The 19,461-nt window shown below is 41.8% G+C and overlaps 1 protein-coding gene across 1 annotated transcript; it reads right to left on the bottom strand.

The window, feature by feature from the left end:
- Nucleotides 1-13,924: 13,924 nt before the first annotated feature.
- On the bottom strand, nucleotides 13,925-15,298 carry HAPSTR2 (HUWE1 associated protein modifying stress responses 2). Its single transcript, XM_045805120.2, has one exon. The coding sequence runs from the start codon at nucleotides 15,260-15,262 to the stop codon at nucleotides 14,405-14,407; it is 858 nt and encodes a 285-aa protein (XP_045661076.1). The 5' UTR covers nucleotides 15,263-15,298; the 3' UTR covers nucleotides 13,925-14,404.
- Between the last annotated feature and the right edge of the window lie 4,163 nt (nucleotides 15,299-19,461).

Raw genomic sequence — 19,461 nt, forward strand, 5'->3', positions numbered from 1 at the left:
ATAATAATAATAAACTGCAGTGAACTACTTTCACATAAATATTTTCTCAGAGAATAAAGAACCATGTTTTTTTTTAAAAAACTACACACTCTATACATCTTTAAGCCATTCTCCACCCGTTCTCATAATTAGCTAATCAGCCAATTAGGTGTTCCAACAATTACAAATGTCAGGGAAGGTAGAAAGGAAAGAAAAACAGGAACCTATCAAGGTAGAAGAAAATCGTTTTACTTTAAAGGGTGCCCACCATTAACCTCTGAAGAATTCTACTCCACCTTGACGGATTTGTTATTCCCAGTCTCGACCCCTCCCACCTTCTCTCCCTATTATAATTGTTAGGTCAGTTAATTGGCTGATTAAGGATACACTGGAATTTTTATTAACTGGCAATTAGAGTCAGACCCAAGGCATATAGAAACCCTTCTGATTGGGAGTGTCACTTAAGTTACAAAGATTAATAAAGTCAAATGGGTTTGAAAGTATGGTTTTGTTAATTTAGCCTTCTCATACAAATTATTTTAGCATCATCCATAGCCTTAATACAATCTCAGATGCTTTCCAACCCAAACTGCATTTGAGAGCAGCAATCATTTATTTTCCAAAAGGAAAAAAAAAGGGGGAATATTGTATAATCACAAGCCCTAGAGATGTTTCCATCTGCTATAATAACAATTCCTGTATTTTATTCACAACATTCTTATTTCCTTTCTATCCAGGTCCATTCCAACAGAAGACCCAAGTTCCACCTTCAAAACACCCATGATACATGGCAGGCCCTCACCCCCTTGGCCTAGATAAATCCTCTCACAGTCTTTTTTCGTAACTTCCTTAAGACAAGGTGGCACTTACAAAGATCCGTTACACAAGATGTCCAGTTATGACCAAGGCAAATGCTCCCTTACAATTCCAAAACAGTTTGTGATATTATAAGAGAATGGTATCCTTGTATTAAAATTATGACCCAGTGAGGCAGAATGGAGCATGTCAATAATAACATGGATAGGCAGCTGCAGAATATACAATGTGGAATGGGTTGGATAGTCCCAGAAAAATGCTAGAGGCAGTATAAAGTAACAGTTAAATCCAAGAGCTTTGGATCAGATACGGCCCAAGTCAAAATTCTGGCTCTACCAGGTACTTAAAAGTGTGACCTTGGGTTAGTTACTCAGCCTGTGTGAGCTTTGGTTTTTTCATCTGTAAAACAAGGATAATAACGAAGCCATCTCATAAGTTTAATGGGAGGATTACGAGATAATGCATGCAAAGAGCTTATCTCAGTGCATGGCATATAGTAATTGTTCAATAAACAAAAGCTTTTATTGACATGACTGTCTTTCCTCGTTCAGTTTACTGGCTGTTTGAATAAACCAACAGGCTTACAGGAACATTTGCTATTCCGTAGACAGTCTGAGAACTTAGGAAAACCTATAGGACAGAGATCAGAGAACACAAAATCCTAGCATGTGAAGGGTGGAAAGGGTTTGACAGGGGTAAACCCAGGATTGGGGAAATGTAACATTCCTGGGATCTTAGGTCTAAATCAGGTTGACAGGACTGGGAAGGCTATGGGGCTGTCCAATTGCTGAGGCCTAAGGGTTATTCACAAAACCTATTGCACTTTCGGGATTAGGCACATGGAAAATTACAACAGACAACTCAGTATCCCATGGGCATAGAGGTTAAAAGCGTGGATTGTGGAGCCAGAGTGCTTGGGTTTTAGTTTTGTTCTGCTTTTAAAGATTCTAGTTTTTTTTAAGTAATCTCTACCCTCAACGTGGGGCTCGAACTCATGACGCCAATATTAAGAGTCAAATGTTCCACCGACTGAGACAGCTGGGTGTCCCAGACTGCTTAGGTGTTAGTTTCTGCTGTCACTAGCTGTTTGACCTTAGGCAATGTAGTTAACCTCTCTGTGTCTCAATTTCCTCCTCTGTAAAATAGGGGATGGTATTAGGTCCTAATTTATAATCCATGTTATAAAAACTAAATGAGTTAATATTTGTAACTCTTAGAAGAGTACCTGGCAAAAATGAGCTTTATATAAGTTTTTGTTAAATTAAATGAATAAAATCTGTAAAGCAGCATTCACTTTGTCCTCATGTCACTAGCATCCTGCCCTCCAAATGGCAAGTGTTTAGGAGACAAAATGATGCATTTGATCCTTGCAGCAGGTTTGCAAGATGGCAATGAGATGACCAGGGGCCAGAAAAGGAAGACAGAGATGGAGCCAGGAGTCCAAAAGCCAGTACTCGCTTTTCTCATCACTGGCTTAATACCCCAGTGACACACAAGGACATATAGTATCCATCACTTTTGTTAGTCCCTTAACCTGAGAGGAAACGGGCAGCAAAAAGTGGACAAAACTAGAAAGGCAGTAAAATCTATCTTTGAACTTGGTTCTTTCAGAACTCTCCCTCAGCTCAGAAGTTGCCTTCTTCCAGGGTGCCTGGGTGGCTCAGTTGGTTTAGCGTCTTTCTTCTGCTCAGGTCATGATCCCAGGGTCCTGGGATCAAGCCCTGCATTGGGCTCCCTGCTCAGATGGCAGTCTGCTTCTCCCTCTCCTTCTGCCCCTCCCCCACCGCCTCATGCACTTTCATTCACTCTCTCTCTCTCTCTCAAATAAATACATAAGATCTTTCAAAAAAAAGAAGTTGCTTTCTCCTTTTCCTCCAACATACAAGTGTTAAACCCACTCCTGTTTAAAAAAAAAAAAATTCAAACGGAAACACAGAATGTTAGAGTTGGAAGGTCTATGTCCAAGTTTTATGCCCTCACATTATAGATGAGGTCACTGGTGCCCACAGAGGGAAATGACTTTAGTTAAATGATCAAATTCATACTTTTTTCCAATCTCTTCAGATTCAGTATCAAGTTGCATTTAGAGAAAAACAATGGACCACTCTCATCCCAACATTTGCCGTTCGGATTCTTTATAGATTGGCATGCCTTCCAAGAGTTCAAGCCAAATGCCACTTCATAAGTTCTGATGTGCTGTTTGCATGGGACATTCCAATGCAAATCGAGTGTCTTGGTCATAACATCTTGGTCTTGTTCTTCTCCCAGATTTGCATCACTAATATATGCAAGTGCCACATAGTCCAAGGGCATCTGGGGGATAAAACTACATAGGAAATGTTGCCCTTTCATGGTTCTGTTTTCTCAATGGAAATTTAGTTACTATGGCAAGTTTCCCCAAAGCAGCATTTTTACTCCAATTGTGGACCTGAAGGATTGTTAATCACATGACCAAGGAATAAGTAGTGTGTATTGCATGCAAGAGCATGGAAGCAAAGAAGAGGTAGAATTTAGAGATTAAAAAAGAGATTGTACATTGTGACTACAGTTGATGATAACACATGGCGACTATAGTTGACAACACCATATTGTATAATTGAAATAAGCTAAGAGAGTAGAACTTACATGTTCTCAGCAAAAAAAATAAAGGCACATATGTGAGGTGATGGATGTGTTAATTAACTCAATGAAGTGGGGGGGGGACCCTTTCACAGTGTATACATATATCATATCATCAGGTTGTACACTTTAAATATCTTACCATTTTGTCAATTATACCTCAAAAAAGAGAGAAAAAAAGAAAGATATTGCTGAGACCAACCTCCACCTCATTTTATGTATGAGGAAACTAAAGCCCAAAGAAGGCAGGGCAAGTTAGGATTGACAACCCAGTCTCTCAACTCCTGGTCCAGAGTTCCTTCCCCAGCACAATTTGATGTGCACTTTTCAGTTTATATGAAGTTCCTTCAGCAATCAATATATGAATCAAAGTGGTGGTGCATCATGTCATCACAGGGTACATTCCTGGGACTTCATCTAACTTACATTCATAGTCCCTTCTGTGTTAAACATGTTGCTTTCTTTTCTTGGGCAGAAAAATACTATAATTTCAGTTAAAACCTTTCCAGGAATTCCAAGTATGGGAGGTGGATGTTGCTAGGGAATGCTAATAAGAGGTCAAAATAGCACTCAAACCCTCTATGTGTCAGAACAGAAACTTCCCAGAAATATTTACTCAGCACTCTACCTTTTATCATTTGTAAATGCTTTCAATTAAGAAGAGGGCTCTTTTTAGATAGCCATACTGCATTTAGTGAAATCCAATCATGTAGCCTTTTAATAGTACATCTCTTCCCCTATTTTTTGCAGTTATCTGCTGATCTTAATTTTCCAATGAAAACCATACATTAACGTTGCAGTTTTGAAGAAAATGAATAACATTTCTTGTTATGTTATAGGTCAATAGTTAATGCAGCCGAAGTTTCATTTCTCTCCCATTAAAATTGCTTATTTGCCTCATCTCGATGTATATCAAATGGTAATAAGATACGGAATATATAAGGTTGTGACCCATGCCAGTAGGTTTTGCTGTTTCTAGGGTTTTCTTGTTAATTGGTTGCATTGTATATCAGATCTGATTCTTCCACGCCATTGTTAAGGCTGATGATTCTTCCAAACACCACTGAAAACAGAACTAGAAGGATTTTCACCAAAACAAGGAACTAGAAGTGAAATTTCCTAAAGACAGAGCAATGGTTTTTACTTTTTACTTTTACGGTTTGGAAAATACAATGCATTCCATCCTGTGAAACTCATTGAGTATGAAAAAGAGTGTTTTACCAGGAAAAAAAGAAAAAAAAAACTACTCAGTTTGAAATTCTGCACTGATTTCAGAGGTTTCAGGTTAAAACACATTTCTGGAAATAGAAAACTGACATATGAAGAAAATATTCTTGCCAGCTTCAAGAAATACCTGCTCCATGGAGCTATGTATACTTTACTTCACCTAATAAACGCCCTCCTTAGCTATTGGGCATAAGATATTTTTGTAAATGAAATTGTATGCTAACCCCTCCAGAGGAGCTTACTTTTTGAACCAATGGAATAATTGTTTGCAATGTGAATAATCCCTCTCTAATTTATCTATTGTTAGTGGCTGGATTTTTGTTAGTGACATTTCTTAAAGGAGAGCTAGCCTACATATTCTTCTCTCTCAGCACTTGAAGGATTGGACTCGGGGAAAGTGAAAAAGCAAGGTAAGGACACTGGCCAGGAAGTCAGAAGACCATGGTTGAATTCAGCTCCAGCACTTACTAGCCAAAGAACTGTGGGCAAGTCAGTATACCTTTCTTGGCCTCAGTTTCCTTATCTGTACTGGTGTCAGACAAAGAAACTAAAAGAATCAAATGTAATTATCTATGCAAAAACACTTGGTAAACTGTAAAATGCTCAACAAATAAAGCCGATAAGCATAACAATTAAATACTCCCTGCTCCCCCTTCCAAAGCCAACATGGAAATGAAAATCAGTAGCTATGTAACAGGAAAGTCAGACCTCAAAGAACATAATTTTAATCAAATAGCCTATGGTTGGAGGCCTGGCTTGAAAAGGAAATGAACGTACTCAGGTAACATTGGAAAAGCCACATTCAGTTGGAGCTAACTTAGCCCGTGTGGAGTCTCTGACACTGGCACCAAGGGGCACATTGTGAGGATGGAAAATAATTTTACTGAAGACTGACTCAGTGAAGAAAATGTGTGCAGAAAATCCCCAGGTGATCAGTGAATTTCAACTGTGTTAGGACCTACTTCAAATTTGATTCTGTATATGTTGGGAGTAATTCATTAGATTTGAGAACACTTGATCCTTTAAGGCTCAGTTCAGTTACCTCTTCTGTAATCAGCTCCTAAATCTCTTTAGTTGGAATTAAGCTCTCCCTAGTCTATGCCCTTAATACAAGTGGTGTGCCTCCAGTATGGCACTCACTAAAGTACAGTTTATCTTAGAGCGTGTGTGCACACGCGCATATGTGTATTCATATTCTTGTGTACTGCCTCACTCACAAAAGAATAATCTAAGCTCCTGAGGTCAGGAACCATGTCTTGGTCATCATTATATATCTTTCACAGCATCTAGCACTTTGCCTTACATATAGTAGTTGCTCAGCCAGCACTGCTGATTGTTAAAGGGAACGAGAATCATACATTTCACTGTTAAGAGAAGTATTTCCTTTTTTCTATACTATAACACTATCTATTTCAAGCCTTAGGTGTTCCCCTCCTTATTGAATCCTGTAATTTAGGAAACAAGTCCATGGAGTAATAGCTGACTGTAGGCATATTTTGAAAAAGTGGAAAAATCAGTAATTAACATAAGAATCACAAGCACTGTTCTTGAAGCAAAGTGGTTGATGATCCCAGAGCTGACAATAGGGATCCACATTCTTGATGGAGCTAAGTAGGGCTGTTGAATCCCTCAAGGGAGGTCAGCGTACTTGAGTTATCCTAAGTTCCATCCTATTTGGAGGCTACGTCCATTTAGGACAGTGTTGTCCGATACAGGAGTCACTAGCCACATGTACCTATTGAGCACATAAAACGTGCCAAGACTGAATCGAGATATACTATAAATACAAAACACATACCAAACTTCCAAGACTTAGAACAAGATTTTAAAAATAATATAAAGTATCTCATTAGTAATTTTTCTATTGATTGCATGATGAAATGAAAATATTTTGGATATACAGGGTGAAATAAAATATATTATTAAAATTAATTCATCTTTTTACTTTTTTAATGTGGCTACTAGAAAATTTAGAATTACATGTGTGGCTTGCATTTATTATTTTTTTAAAGACGTATTTATTTGAGAGGGGGTGCAGAGGGAGAGAATTCTCAAACAGACTCCCCGCTGAGCAGGGAGCCTAACAAGGGGCTCGATCCCAGGACCCTGAGATCATGACCTGAGTCGAAATCAAGAGTCCGAGGCTTAACCAACTGAGCCACTCAGGCACCCCGTGGCTTGCATTGTATTTCCATTGGACAGCACTAAAATTGGAAACCACCCCCAAGAAGAGAATCTATCATTAAAACAACCTAAATGCTACTAATTGGCACATCCACTAATTCCTCTTGAGACCAATAGGACCCCAAAAACCAAAGGGCTATGACACAAAGCACTGATGCAACACTACGTCTTCATCTCTGAAATATCTGAGTCTGTATCCAAGTGAGGAATAGGAGTTCCAGATGAAGGCCTTCCAAGCACAGAAGAGAATGCCAACATTTTCAGGAGTCACAATGAGAAAAGGCATTCTTGAAGCTTCTGAAAAAACCTCAATATTTACCAACTTAACTTGTGCTGACATGATGCCACAACAAACTGAAAAGGTAAAATAAAATCCCAAGGCTTTGCATGAGGTAGCACAGTGCCTAGCATCCTAACAATGTTTGTTAAAGTGAATTGAATTTGGAAGAGGTTGTCTAATTGGATTTGATCTCTTTTTAAACTGAAGTCAATGAACCAGGGTATGTCCATACACAACGCTAAAGCTCTCCACTGAGTCTATTAACATGTATTGAGGGTGGATACTGCGCTCTCTTGGCCCTTTATATAGCAACTACTGGATCCCTGCGAGAGCACCAGCCGTTACAGGGCAGAATGAGGTATAAGTTTAACCTTCATTGTAATAAATACCATCTTATATCCATGCTTCCCCTTAAGCAGGAGGGCTCCTGCAGCATCCCTGGAGACAGCATCATAACAGAGCCTTCGACTATTGCACACACCTGCGATAGCTACATTTCATCAGCCACGAAGATTTAGGCACCATCTATAAGGCACAGACAGCACCTGAAATTGGGAGTATTAAAAAGAGATTTTAAGAAATAGGAAGAACTCGCTAACTAACTAGTTGGGGGGGGGTTACAATGTGTAAGTACATCAAATCATTATGTTGTATGCTTTATACATCTTTCCGCTGGATTTGTCGATTATATCTCAATAAAAAAAAAGATATAGGAAGAACCAATTTTTAAGCAAAGGGAATGTAAATACTGAAAGAACAGCCCTGTTAAATTACACATAATTCCACTTAAAACGTGAAAAGCCAAGAGCACTATCAACAAGTCTATTCAGTTAATTCAGGGATATATAAAAAGAAAAACATTCAACCCAGGCATTTGGCATTGTGAAAACAGACTAAGCAGTTGATTGATTGATCTATTTTCAACAGGTTGTGTGGACATTGTAGGCACAGACTTAGTCTAAGGCTACTGCCTTAAAAGAGGTAAAAATCCAATGGCCACAGTGACCCAGTAACCTCTGCTCAAACTTTACCCGTATCAGGACACTCTTATACTGGGTTGTTTTGAATGAGACCCAAATGTATTTATGTATTTTCCTAGTCTTATCACCTTCTTGTGTACTACTGAGCAGTTTTTGAGGAGACAAGCCACTATTACAATGTTGTCAAGGCCCTTCTCGTTTTCTAGTTCAAATCCTTGTTCATGCTGTTTGCTAAGTACTTGTTCCCTGTGACAGCTTTCAGCCAAACAGAACACTCTGAATGCTGCATTCCAAACCACTCTGTCCTGCTGGGCTCTGAGTGAAACAAGCTCTTCAAACTCCATCATGTGAACTTTTCACAAGGAACAATCTCCCTCAGACAATTCCATTCAGAGATACTATCCGTGAAACTGGGACTCGGGGAAGGGGTGACATCACAGGCTTCCCCTTCTGGCCAGGGTCATGACCACCAAAGTTGTATTTAAGAGGCTCCCACGTGGTTCAGCACATGATTTTCTTAATGATCTAACATTTCCCCCAACTTTCCCATAAGCTTCCAATTTAAGATATTCACACTTAAACACAAAATTGGGTACTGGTGTCAAGAAAGCCTGGGATTTCAAGAAGAATGAGAAATTTGCAACCAGGGTCTCTATTACTATTAGGGGTAGGAGGGTAAATATAAAACATACTATATAATATGTGCCACATGTGGGGGTTTTTGGCAGTGTTGGGAATCATAGAAACAAACAGTATTAGATCCAACCAAGAGGCTGGAAAAGAAAAAGAGAGAGAGAGAAAATTAGATTGTTTGAAATGTCTAAAGCCAAGGTTTGGACACGAAAGCTTTAAAAAAAAATGCAGGATTATTCCAATGAGATGGACAGCCAGTTCGCCTGCAGTTAGGTTACAACAGAAGGAGAACAGCACACCAGGCTATATTTTGAGGAATCTGGGATTGTTTTCAGAAAGACCTGCCTGGTAGCTCCCAAAGAAGGTGGCTTTGGACTCTCCTAAAAGATGTTTAAGATGAAGACAGTAAGCCTCGGATCCAGGATGATTTCCAACCCAGTTCTCACCAGAGTTGGAGTACGTGAACTGGGTGGTTTTTCAGGTCCCCTGTGAGTCCACTGAGTCTATGAATTCCTCTCTGTGTAACTGCTCAACTTATTATTTTTGAGAAAGAATAGTGCCTGAATAAGGGGGGCATTTGCCTGTAAAAAGCCCCTTCAGCATTCAAAATTGTTCTTTAAAATTCTTGACCTTCTGAGGAAGATGCAACCAAAAAAGAGAGGTAAGCCTGGGAGTCCTTGTTGCAAGGGGCTCATGGAACTCAACTAGTCGGACACCAGATTATTAAAATGAGAATAGATCATCACTACTATTGCCTATTGAATTAAATCACAGATCAGAAAGTGCCACAGCCTGTGGAGACCTTAAAGATGATCTAACATAACTAACTCCTTTATTTCATATACCAAAAACAAAAAAGGGCTGACTTGCTCCAAGTCACTTACTGGGAAAGTCAAAACTTAAACCCGGATCCCATGGGCTTGCCACTGACGCCTGGGACATTACAATCACATCTACAAATGAGGAGGAATGTTGATAACTTATTATTATAGGCTACACTTCTTTGAGGAAGCATATATAATGCCCCATAGAATAAAACCGCTCCTCCAACATTTTATTTTGAGCTTTCCTTCCCACAGTATAATTTTATGACAAAAATAATCCTTTCGTTAAAAAATATAAAAGTATCGTATAATGTTGAATATGTCTTTTTAACCTCCACATGCAGTAACGGAGATTTGTACACACTGCCCTAGGGAAGAGACCCCATCGGGATGAGACTTAATGGTTGACAGTCTAGTGGGACAGACAGACACAAACTGACAATTCCCGTGGTAAGTCCAAAATGAGAACTTTGGGGAGGGGAATTTAACCCCAACTTGGAAGGGAGAGGAAGGTATGAAAATTAAAAAGGCCAGAGGCCAGAGATGATAGAAAGGAAACTTCAAGTAGTCCAGTTTGGCTGGTAGCTGGAGTGCAGTGGTGGCAAGGGATGACCTGTATTCCCTGAAAGCACGAGGCCAACAGCCTCCCCCAAAGAAACACAACACAGTAAAGACAGTGTTTGCCATGCCAGAGTGGCTTCACAATACAAGTTTTCTAGCCCTACTCATCAGCATATTAATTAAAAGGTCATACACAATATAACTCAGGGAGGCACAGTGAACAATGGACTGGAACCTGGTATGTGGTATTAGTCTTACCAATGAGTCACTGTAGCCCTCCCTGGTGAGGTCACTTGTCCCATCTGTAAACTGAATAGTTGACCCTGCCCTAGATGATCTTTAAGGTCCCTCTTGGCTCTGACTTTAGGAAGGATCCCACCATGCATATGCTACTAGAGGAAGTCTGTAAACCTCCACGAAGGCCCAGGCTGATCAACAACCAATCCTCCCCTGACCCCTACTCAATCATCATTTCATAAATGGCAAAATGATCTCACGGCAATGTTTCCTCTCAGTTTGTAAGGAATTTTGATTAGCAAGCAATGGTCCAATGGATAAAATAGTCAGCGAGAGGTTAGGAAATCAAAGCCTTTTCTCAGGCTCCTATAAAAGGACACAAATGAGGAAATTTCATTTAATAACACGTTTTCGACTCAGTCTTCTCATCTGTACTCCTAGAAGGAAAATTTATGAGATATGCAAAGTGAGGGGTGCCTGGCTGTCTCAGTCAGAAGAGCATGCAACTCTTGATCTCAGGGTTGTGAGTTCGAGCTCCATGTTGAGTATAGAGATTATTTAAATAAATAAACTTAAAAAAAGAGAGAGATGCAGAGTGATGATAAAGATAGTAAGTACAAATGGAGAGAATAACTTTAAGCCTGCACAGAAATTTCCCCAATGATCAATTTTAAATTAGCTCCTTGAATCAATCACAAATCTCACAGTGGGGTCCCTCGGGTTTCAGACTTCTCTGTGGTTCTTTAACCATGCTATGGTGGAAGTCGGGATGCCAGTGGCATCACATGTTAAGGTCACAAAATTGCTGACTGTCTCAACAACCACTTCTTAGGCCCTTTAATACAGGATACATACATACATACATACATACATACATGCCATAACATACACAGGAATTAGCTCCTAGAATCAATTGCAAATCTCACAATGGGGGCACAGGGGCTTCAGACTTCACTAGGCATCACAATCACTGGGGCCTCCTCCTGAAAGCAGGTTGCTTCAGGAAGCCTCCTATTGAGATTTTAATTCACCTGGAGCTGCTAACTTCATAAGCAACTCAGGATATTCCCAAGGGAGGTGGTCATGACTGACCATTTTTCAAAAAGCTGAATCTGATAGTTAGGAATAAGGGTAAAGGCATGCAGGGAAGAAATCATCTAGAAATTAGAGCATGGGCTTCAGGTGCCCTTCCTGGGCAGTAAGTAAACAGAAAGGGAGAAAGGAAATAGCTAAGGCTGAGTCTGGATGGGGGCTAACTCATCCACTCATTTAATAAATATTTACTGTGTACCCATACGCATCAGGCACTGTGCTAGGCACTGGGAATTACGGAAGAAAACAGGACAAATGAAGTCCCTTCCCTCATACTGACATGCCCTCTTACCCATCTCCATACCTACCCGTTAAAGTTACTGTGGTTGCTCAGTCAGTCCTGCAGTCCCTAATGACCCCAATGATTCCACTGGAGGAGGGCTCTGGGACACAAGCAGGAAGAATGACAAGAAGGGAAAGCATGACTATTTTGTTTCTTCAAGACTAGCCCTCCAAGAGATTCTGCAGCTGGAATTAAAGGCTTTCCCAGTCTTCAAGAAGCAATACAGAATACACACTGGAGGTGCCTCCTACCCGGTATGGTTTGAGGTGTGGGAGGGTATGAGTTAACAAAGGCTTCCCAGAGAAAGTCCTATCAAGGTAAACATCTCCACAACCCCGATTAACCAAAAGGCAATGTCCCCAGTAAGAACATCCTACAGGGACACTCTGTGCTATCCCTGCTGGACATCCAGGCATCCTGCTATCTTCCTAAAGGGGGTGGTATCATCCCCTGCCCTGGGATAGAATCTAAAGTACTGGGCCAGGCATTTGAGACCTTCAAATATACTTTGGCCGCTGCCTCCTTACCTAGCTCCTGATTCCCTGAACACACATTACTGTTTCCCTCCTTCTCAAACTTTGTCAGATATCCTTCCCCTGCTGGTATCCCCTGTGCCGTCTCTTTCTATGCATTTTTCTGGGCCCAGTTCAAATGCTACTTCCCCCAGAAGCTGTGACTCTCTTGGCAAGGATGGCCTTCGTCCTCTGATTTCCTCCGCACAGCCCTTAGGTGCTTTTTCCTACAATTAAAAGTGCTTTTTTCACTACATTAATTTACCTTCCAAGTTAGGATGTGTCCCTTCAGGATAAAGATTGTCTTTGGTTTTGTTTTTTGTTTTGTTTGGTTTTTTTACATCCCTTCTCAGGACCTAGCAGTGTCTCAGTAAGTACTTGTAGAGTGCCTCAACAGCAAGTTTTTATTTTGGAATTTATTTTGTTTTATTATTTTAATGCATTAGTTGATTACAAATCTATTCCAAAGGCCACACTAATGAAACAGAAACAACTTTCTGATATGAACCTAAAGGCAAGGTATTACTCATCTATCTACAATATTTTACATGCTTGTTTTAGAAGAGCCTGGGGGAGATACGTATGTTTTAACTTCCTCCCACTCCTTCCACAACTTCACTGCCACCTCCTCTGCCTCCATACCGACTCTTTCATCACCTCCACTCCACCCACCCCTATTCAGAACCACTTTGGCCTTTCAGGTGTCCCTAGGACTTTCATTTCCAAATCCTTTCCATTCTTACCCCCCTGCCCCATATTTTTTCAGGTCAGAGGAGGTAGATCTTTCATAATTCCAATTGTAAGGTGTATCCCTCAGGCAATTTCAGGAACTCCAAGGCTGCCCAAATATGCAGAGTGACCATCCTGAGTACTCACGAGCTAAACACATTTATAATACAAGACCTGGTATATTTAGACAAGTTTCAACTATCAGAATAGTACTTTCCTGTTCAAACACAGAGATTCTATTTTCTGATTTCTAAATTGATCTGTTTTCCTGCTTTTTCTAAAATACAGTGGATTTTAATGCTTTACTGGCTTTTATTTATAGAGAAGGGAGAACATTTACTGAGTACCTTTACGTGTTAAGCAGTGGGCTAGATACTTAAATTATGGACATCATCTTATCCTCATGACTACTTTAGGAGACACACAGTTCCATTTTACAGATGAAAAACTGAGGTCAAGAGACATTACATGATTTGCCCAAAATCATGCAGTGAAGTTGTGGGACTAGGATTTTACGTTGGTCCTTTTTTAATACACAGCTCATGCTCTTTTAGTTATATCATGCTGTATCCTTAAATAAAACCCAGTTCATTCTCACTACTCTGTCTTCCAATTCAAAACAGAGATCACCAAAAAGATGCAACAGCAGGGAAAGGAACTTTTTACATTCCTCAGAGAAAGGAGTAACACTGGGCCACCAGGAACACCATCTTTGATCTCAGGACCTCAATTATTGGCTTAATCTTCCTAAAGAGCACTGAATTGACTCAATATCAAGTATTACCTGCCCAACCATTATAGCATCCCTTTACACCATCACATAATCACCATAATAAACAGCTATCAAAAAAAAAACCCACCTCACAGCCTAATATGTATTACTTGCACACTTTGTACAAATTAGGTGCATGGTAAAGTGGAGCAAAAATAGAAAACTCATTTCACCAAGATGTCAAGTTTAACATTTTGATAAAATGTAACTGAACTGGCAAAAAATGGTTAAAGCAAAAAACCAAATAATAGAGGATAAAAGTATCCTACAACCAAGTAAACACCTGTTAGTCCTTCCCATTTAAGAATTTTAAATAAGGTCACATTTATTCATTCAACAAACATTTATTGAGCACCAGCAACTGTGCTAAGTGCTAAGGAATATAACTGTGAACAAGATAAACCAGGCTCCCGCTTTGACCAAATAACTTCTGCTTGTTCTGATCTTGCTAACTACTACATAATACTTGTTCTCTGCTAGAATTATATTTTTGGGAAAGTCAGAGTCATACGAGGCCTCTTCTAGAATACTTTAAAAGTTTCTTTATGGCAAACTTGACAGAAATCTTTGTTTAACTTTTAGACGAAAACGATGATCTCGAGTATCCTTTTGACAAGCACGTTGAAGGTCCAGTTAGCGCTCAAGTAACATGGCGGCCGGCGGCCAACGGAGCGGTTCAGACCATTCGGTTGCGCTTGTGGGTTGGGGAGTCTGTGACACTATCCCCGCACTGGGCCGAGGTGCGCTTGCGGGTCCCCCCGCTGTCCAGGCGGAGGGCCAGTTCTTCTGAGTTGAAGGGGTTCAAGTCGTCCTCGAAGAAGCTACTTTTTCGGCGTCCGCCACCAGCGCCATTGGTGGAGACGCCATTGCTGGCTACGCCACTGGCTTGAGGCGGGGAGCCGGGTGCGCCAGATCTCACGCTGATGCTCGCCATGGCACCACTGAGGCCATGCAGGGCGATGGCCTCGTGGAAGGGCTGCAGGTCGACGTCTACGGACGAACTGGATTCGGTGGCTGTGGCCTGGCCGGCGGCCGCGGCAGGCGCCTTCGGTGGCGTCCTGGGGGTGCGCGATGGTGGAGGTGCGGGGGGCACTTTGCCACACAGGAAGCTAATCAGGTCTTCGCGGAGAATGGTGCTCCGGCCCTTCTTCACCCACTCCAGGACATCTTTGATGCGACGCTGGTAACCAACCTGGACACCCAGGTCGAAACTTCGTTGGTGGGCATCCCCGCTCTCTTTGTAGAGACTGGTCACGGCCATGGCCGCATTCTGGAAGGGGTCCCACATGGACAGTTCTGGCTGTTGGCATCCGGAATCCTTGTAGAGCTGGGCCACGGCGGTGGCAGAGATCTGGAAGAGGTGCCACAGCCTCTGCTGCTCGTTCTTGAGCCCCGCTGCCTCCGCGGCTGCCTCCTCCTGCAGCTCAGGGGGCAGCTGCTCTTCCTGCTCGGCCTCGGCCAAGCACTGGCGTTCCCACTTGGAGAACCAGTGCTCCGCGACCTCGGCCGCGCCCTCCTTCGGCTGCTCCTCCATCCTCCTCCTCCTGGCCCTTCGTCTCCTCCACCGCCGTCTCCTCCACCGCCGCCTCCTCCTCCGCCTACTCTTGCTCCTCCACCTCCACCTCACCTCCTAGTCCGAGCTCCCCTCCTCCTTCTGTAGCCGCCGCCACCGCCACCGCCGCCGCCTCCTCCGCGTGCGCCGGCGGGCGGTCGCGCGGGCGGCGGGGCCCTGAGGCCAACTGTTCCGGCGCGCGCCGCCCGCGGCCCTGGTGCACGCCCCGCCCCGCCCCGCCCGGCCCGGCCCCCAGCTACGCCGCGGAGATAACTCCGCAGCCGCCGGCGCCGCCTTGCTGCCCCCTTCCGGCCCCGCAGTCCGCTCCTAGGGCCCCCCCATGGCGCCGCGGCCTCCCCGCCGTTGCTGCCGCCTCGCTCGCCGCCGCCGCCGTCCCGCAGCTCGGCCCCAACCCCCGCTCCGCGGCGGCTGCCGCACCAAGAACTCGGAGGGGGACCGGCTGGAGCGCTGCCTCAACGCGGCGCTTGCCTACCACTTGGCCCCCTTTTCACACATTTTTGAGACTTGTCGGCTTCATCCAATGAGCTGATCAAATTTTACATCCTATGTTGCCAGAGAGGATTATGGGGCAACTTCATGGTGTCGATCACATCCAGGGCGCCGATCCGGGAAGGCCGGGGAGGGGGGCGTGTAGAGTGGAAAGAGCATGGCCCCCGTGAATAGGCAAGCAGTCTGAATCCCAGCAATGCCCTCTACACAGTAGGTACCCAGGAAACGTGTTTTACGCTGATCGACGCAGTAGAGGGGGGGAAAAAATCGTATCATAACTCTGCCCCCCCCCCGCTTCCTGAGCCTCAGTTTCCCCAAGTGCCAAATGAGGTTGCTGGATTAGGTCTCTGGAAAGCACTTAACAGCTGTGATTTAGAACTTTCCTGTGGTCGCTGCAAAGCCCGTCTTCCGGGCTAGTTGCATACTTACCAAATCTAAGAGTCACGCCAGAAATGGTAATGATTTTTCCCCCAGTATCCTTGCAAGGTTTTTGTCATTAAAAAAAAAAAAAACAGGTTGGGGGTTCTCTGTGGTCTTCTTTAAACTACTGAAAATTCCAAGATGAAAAAGTAAGGGGAGAAAAAATAGGAAAATGAAATCCCAAACAAGGTATTGTCTGCTCTAGTGTAAAAATTCACTGTCTTTTAGGAAAGAAAAAAAAAACCTTACCTAATTTCAACACCCTAAAAACTATAGCTAGGCAAAACATCATAATAATACCAAAATTAAGCTAAACCTATGTGATACTAAAGTCTTTTCCTTGGGTTCAATAACAACCCTCCTCTCCTGTAATGATGCAATTCTTTTTCGGGGCAGACAGTTCCACAGCAAACTGTGTTAAGAGAAATTATCACTGAGCTAAGAATAACATAAAAAAATGGGAGGAACTAGCATGTAATAATCATTTAAATTTAAGAAAAAAGTTAGAATTTCACAGTTTTTGTTGTAGACAATACTTGCTAGGTCTCTGTAAAGCCTTACAAAGATAAAGGAAGCTAAATCTTCTAGCAAAATATGTTTAATAATTCCTAAATATGAAAATTAGTATATAAAATAAAATGATCTAATCATTAAGCTTTATCATCTTCCTTAAAAGAAATACATGTTTCTAAGTTAAATATAAAAGAGAAGAAGAAGAAGAAGAAGAGGGGATTGTGCCCTTTCTCTGCAAACCAGGCTTTTTCACGATTCATTAAACCCTTTTTCCATATGTGTAATTGGACTCTTCTCATTTACATAAACGAGGGATGAGGCAAAAGACCTAAGATCAGCCCAAAAGGAGAAATACATTTCTCATTCTCCAATGTTAAAAAAATATATTGTAGAAAACTCCAAGAAGGCAGATCCCCTTCCTCCCACACACACCCACATACACCAGCCCTGAAATAGTTCATGGCCAAGGAGATACTGAGTTTGCCAGAGCCTTGAGGGTTGCTCTGCACACAGCCTCACAGTTATTATCAGAGGCACATGTTTTTATTTTATTTTCTCTATGTAAAAAGCTTGGACTGAAATGACTGACAGTAGGACACGATATCCTATTTTCTCTCCTCATTTTTGATTGGGTTAAAAACCAAGAAGAAAGACTGCACTGTCTTTGAAAGAGCACAACCCTCTGCTTGGGCTTGAGTTGTCTGGCTGGTATCCTCCATTCAGTTGGTCTCAGCACCTGATTAATTAGTTAATTAGTACTTAGAGCTGACTAGCCCCAGTCGGCAATTTTCATGCCCTGCATGGTGAAATGTTGAATCCAGCATTGAAATTTCTGTGTCGCACACCCTAATTATTATCACCCCACTACTTTTAAAACCACTGCACCAAATTATTATAATAGAGCCAGACAACTGTGTGGGAATATGTTCTTTCTGAGAAATAATGGTAGACTTCTAATATTTTTCACTGTTGCCCTTAACGCATTTAAATAAAACAATGAATGGGAAAAATTCTAATTCAATTAGCCTCCAACTCCTTCCATAGAGAAAATGATTTTATATGGGAAAGGTGTTAGAAAAATCACTGCCAACATTTTTAATGTTTTATCAGTTCTTCGGGTGGCAAAGAGTACATTTAGAAGATATCCTGAGATTAATTTTGTTCCCATATAAGTCTAAAATGTCAGGAATAAAAATCAGAATAGAAAATGGAAACAATATAAAACCAAAAAAACCCTAAAATCATTTTAACTAGTTGTAAGGAAATGATGTGTGTGTTTGAGGTGGGGGGCTTTTGATGTTTAAAAATACTTAACTGACATGGTTTAGGAATCAGTTTTCTATGGGAAAAAATATTCCTTGGCCACTGCCCCATTCTTGCATAAATTCGATGTCATAGCTAAGGTTAAATATCAACTAGGGAAAAATAGTTTTAAAAAAATAAGTTAGGACACAAACCTAGGGGAATCTAATTTTTGGGCATTTCTCAGTGTACCATTACCAAAAAGGGCCCCAGTGTGTCAACGATTTTCAGTATTATTGGTAGCTATTTTCACCTGAAACAATCCTTATATATCAGTAGTGGGCTGCCTGTAATTGTAAGAGCTAAATGGTACACAAAACTGGATACACAACCACACAGATCAGTAAATGGGTCGGACTGAAAGCAAAAGTAAACACCAACCTTAGGAAATGAAAGAAGTTAAAAGATAAGTGTTAAGGACCTTATTCTTTTTGGAGAATAAAACAAGATTTAGTAGCTTTCCACTTAATTTAAATGAAAAGAATCACTACCTTACATATTGCAGTGATAATGTAATGGGGAAAGAAAACAAAAAAGTCTTTGTACAAATGACACCTCCTATAGTTGTTGTGAAGAAACTTTTCCCCTTGGTATCTGCTAACAAATTCTAATTAATGCTGCACATTCCTTTACTGAAATCATTTAATGCGTAACAAGGGGGGTAAAAAGAAATGCTGAATGCTCGTGATTGCCCTGTTAGAATTATGGGAGTGAAAGCCTGGGGCCCCAAACTTACTGTCTATTAAAGCCAAGCTTTGAAAAAGAAATGCAACCTACAAAAGCTGTCAATCTCCCTTGCCCCTAAAGCCTGGGTTCACATGGATTCAAGTGACAGCCCTCCTCCCCCATGCACAATACATCAATCTGTCTCTCCCACAAGCACCCACAGCCCATTGTGCTGGCCGCAGGTGCCTATTATGGCACCCATGGCTGCCTCCCACAGCTCCGCCCCTGAGAAACAGGAACTGCAGACAATGGAGCCCTGTGGGAAGACAGAGGTGGGTGTTGGGAGGGATAACAGACAGATGGTAAAGGGTATAGGGTAGTAAGGTAGTTTCAAAACAAATGTCAAACATTCAAAATTATTGCTTTCTTGTGTCTCCCCTTTTGAATTGCCTTTGCTTCAATCACCATCTGCCATAATTATAAAAACACTTACCTGTTATGATGAATTTTTGCTCCCCTTTTTGGGTAGTGGTGGACGGGATGACCTTCAATACTCGGTTCCTATATAGCCTCTAGGTTTCTCAAGGTCACAGACTAAGGAGTTTTAGTTAAGTGACACGAGGAGACCATGAAGGCAAAAGAAGGACTATTTCTAATTTTTTCTCAAGGTTTGTGAGAGCTTAGTTTTGAGCTCCTTAAGGGGCGTGGGTTATAAAAATTAGTTCCTTTGGGTAATATACTTATGAAATCAAAGCACTGTAAGACTTTTA

This window comes from Ursus americanus, chromosome X (genome assembly GCF_024610735.1).
Source record: "Ursus americanus isolate L20-20 chromosome X, mUrsAme1.1.p, whole genome shotgun sequence".
NCBI lineage: Eukaryota > Metazoa > Chordata > Mammalia > Carnivora > Ursidae > Ursus > Ursus americanus.

Coding starts and splice junctions, on each gene's coding strand:
- HAPSTR2 (XM_045805120.2), bottom strand. CDS start 15,262: ATGGAGGAGCAGCCGAAGGAGGGCGCGGCCGAGGTCGCGGAGCACTGG.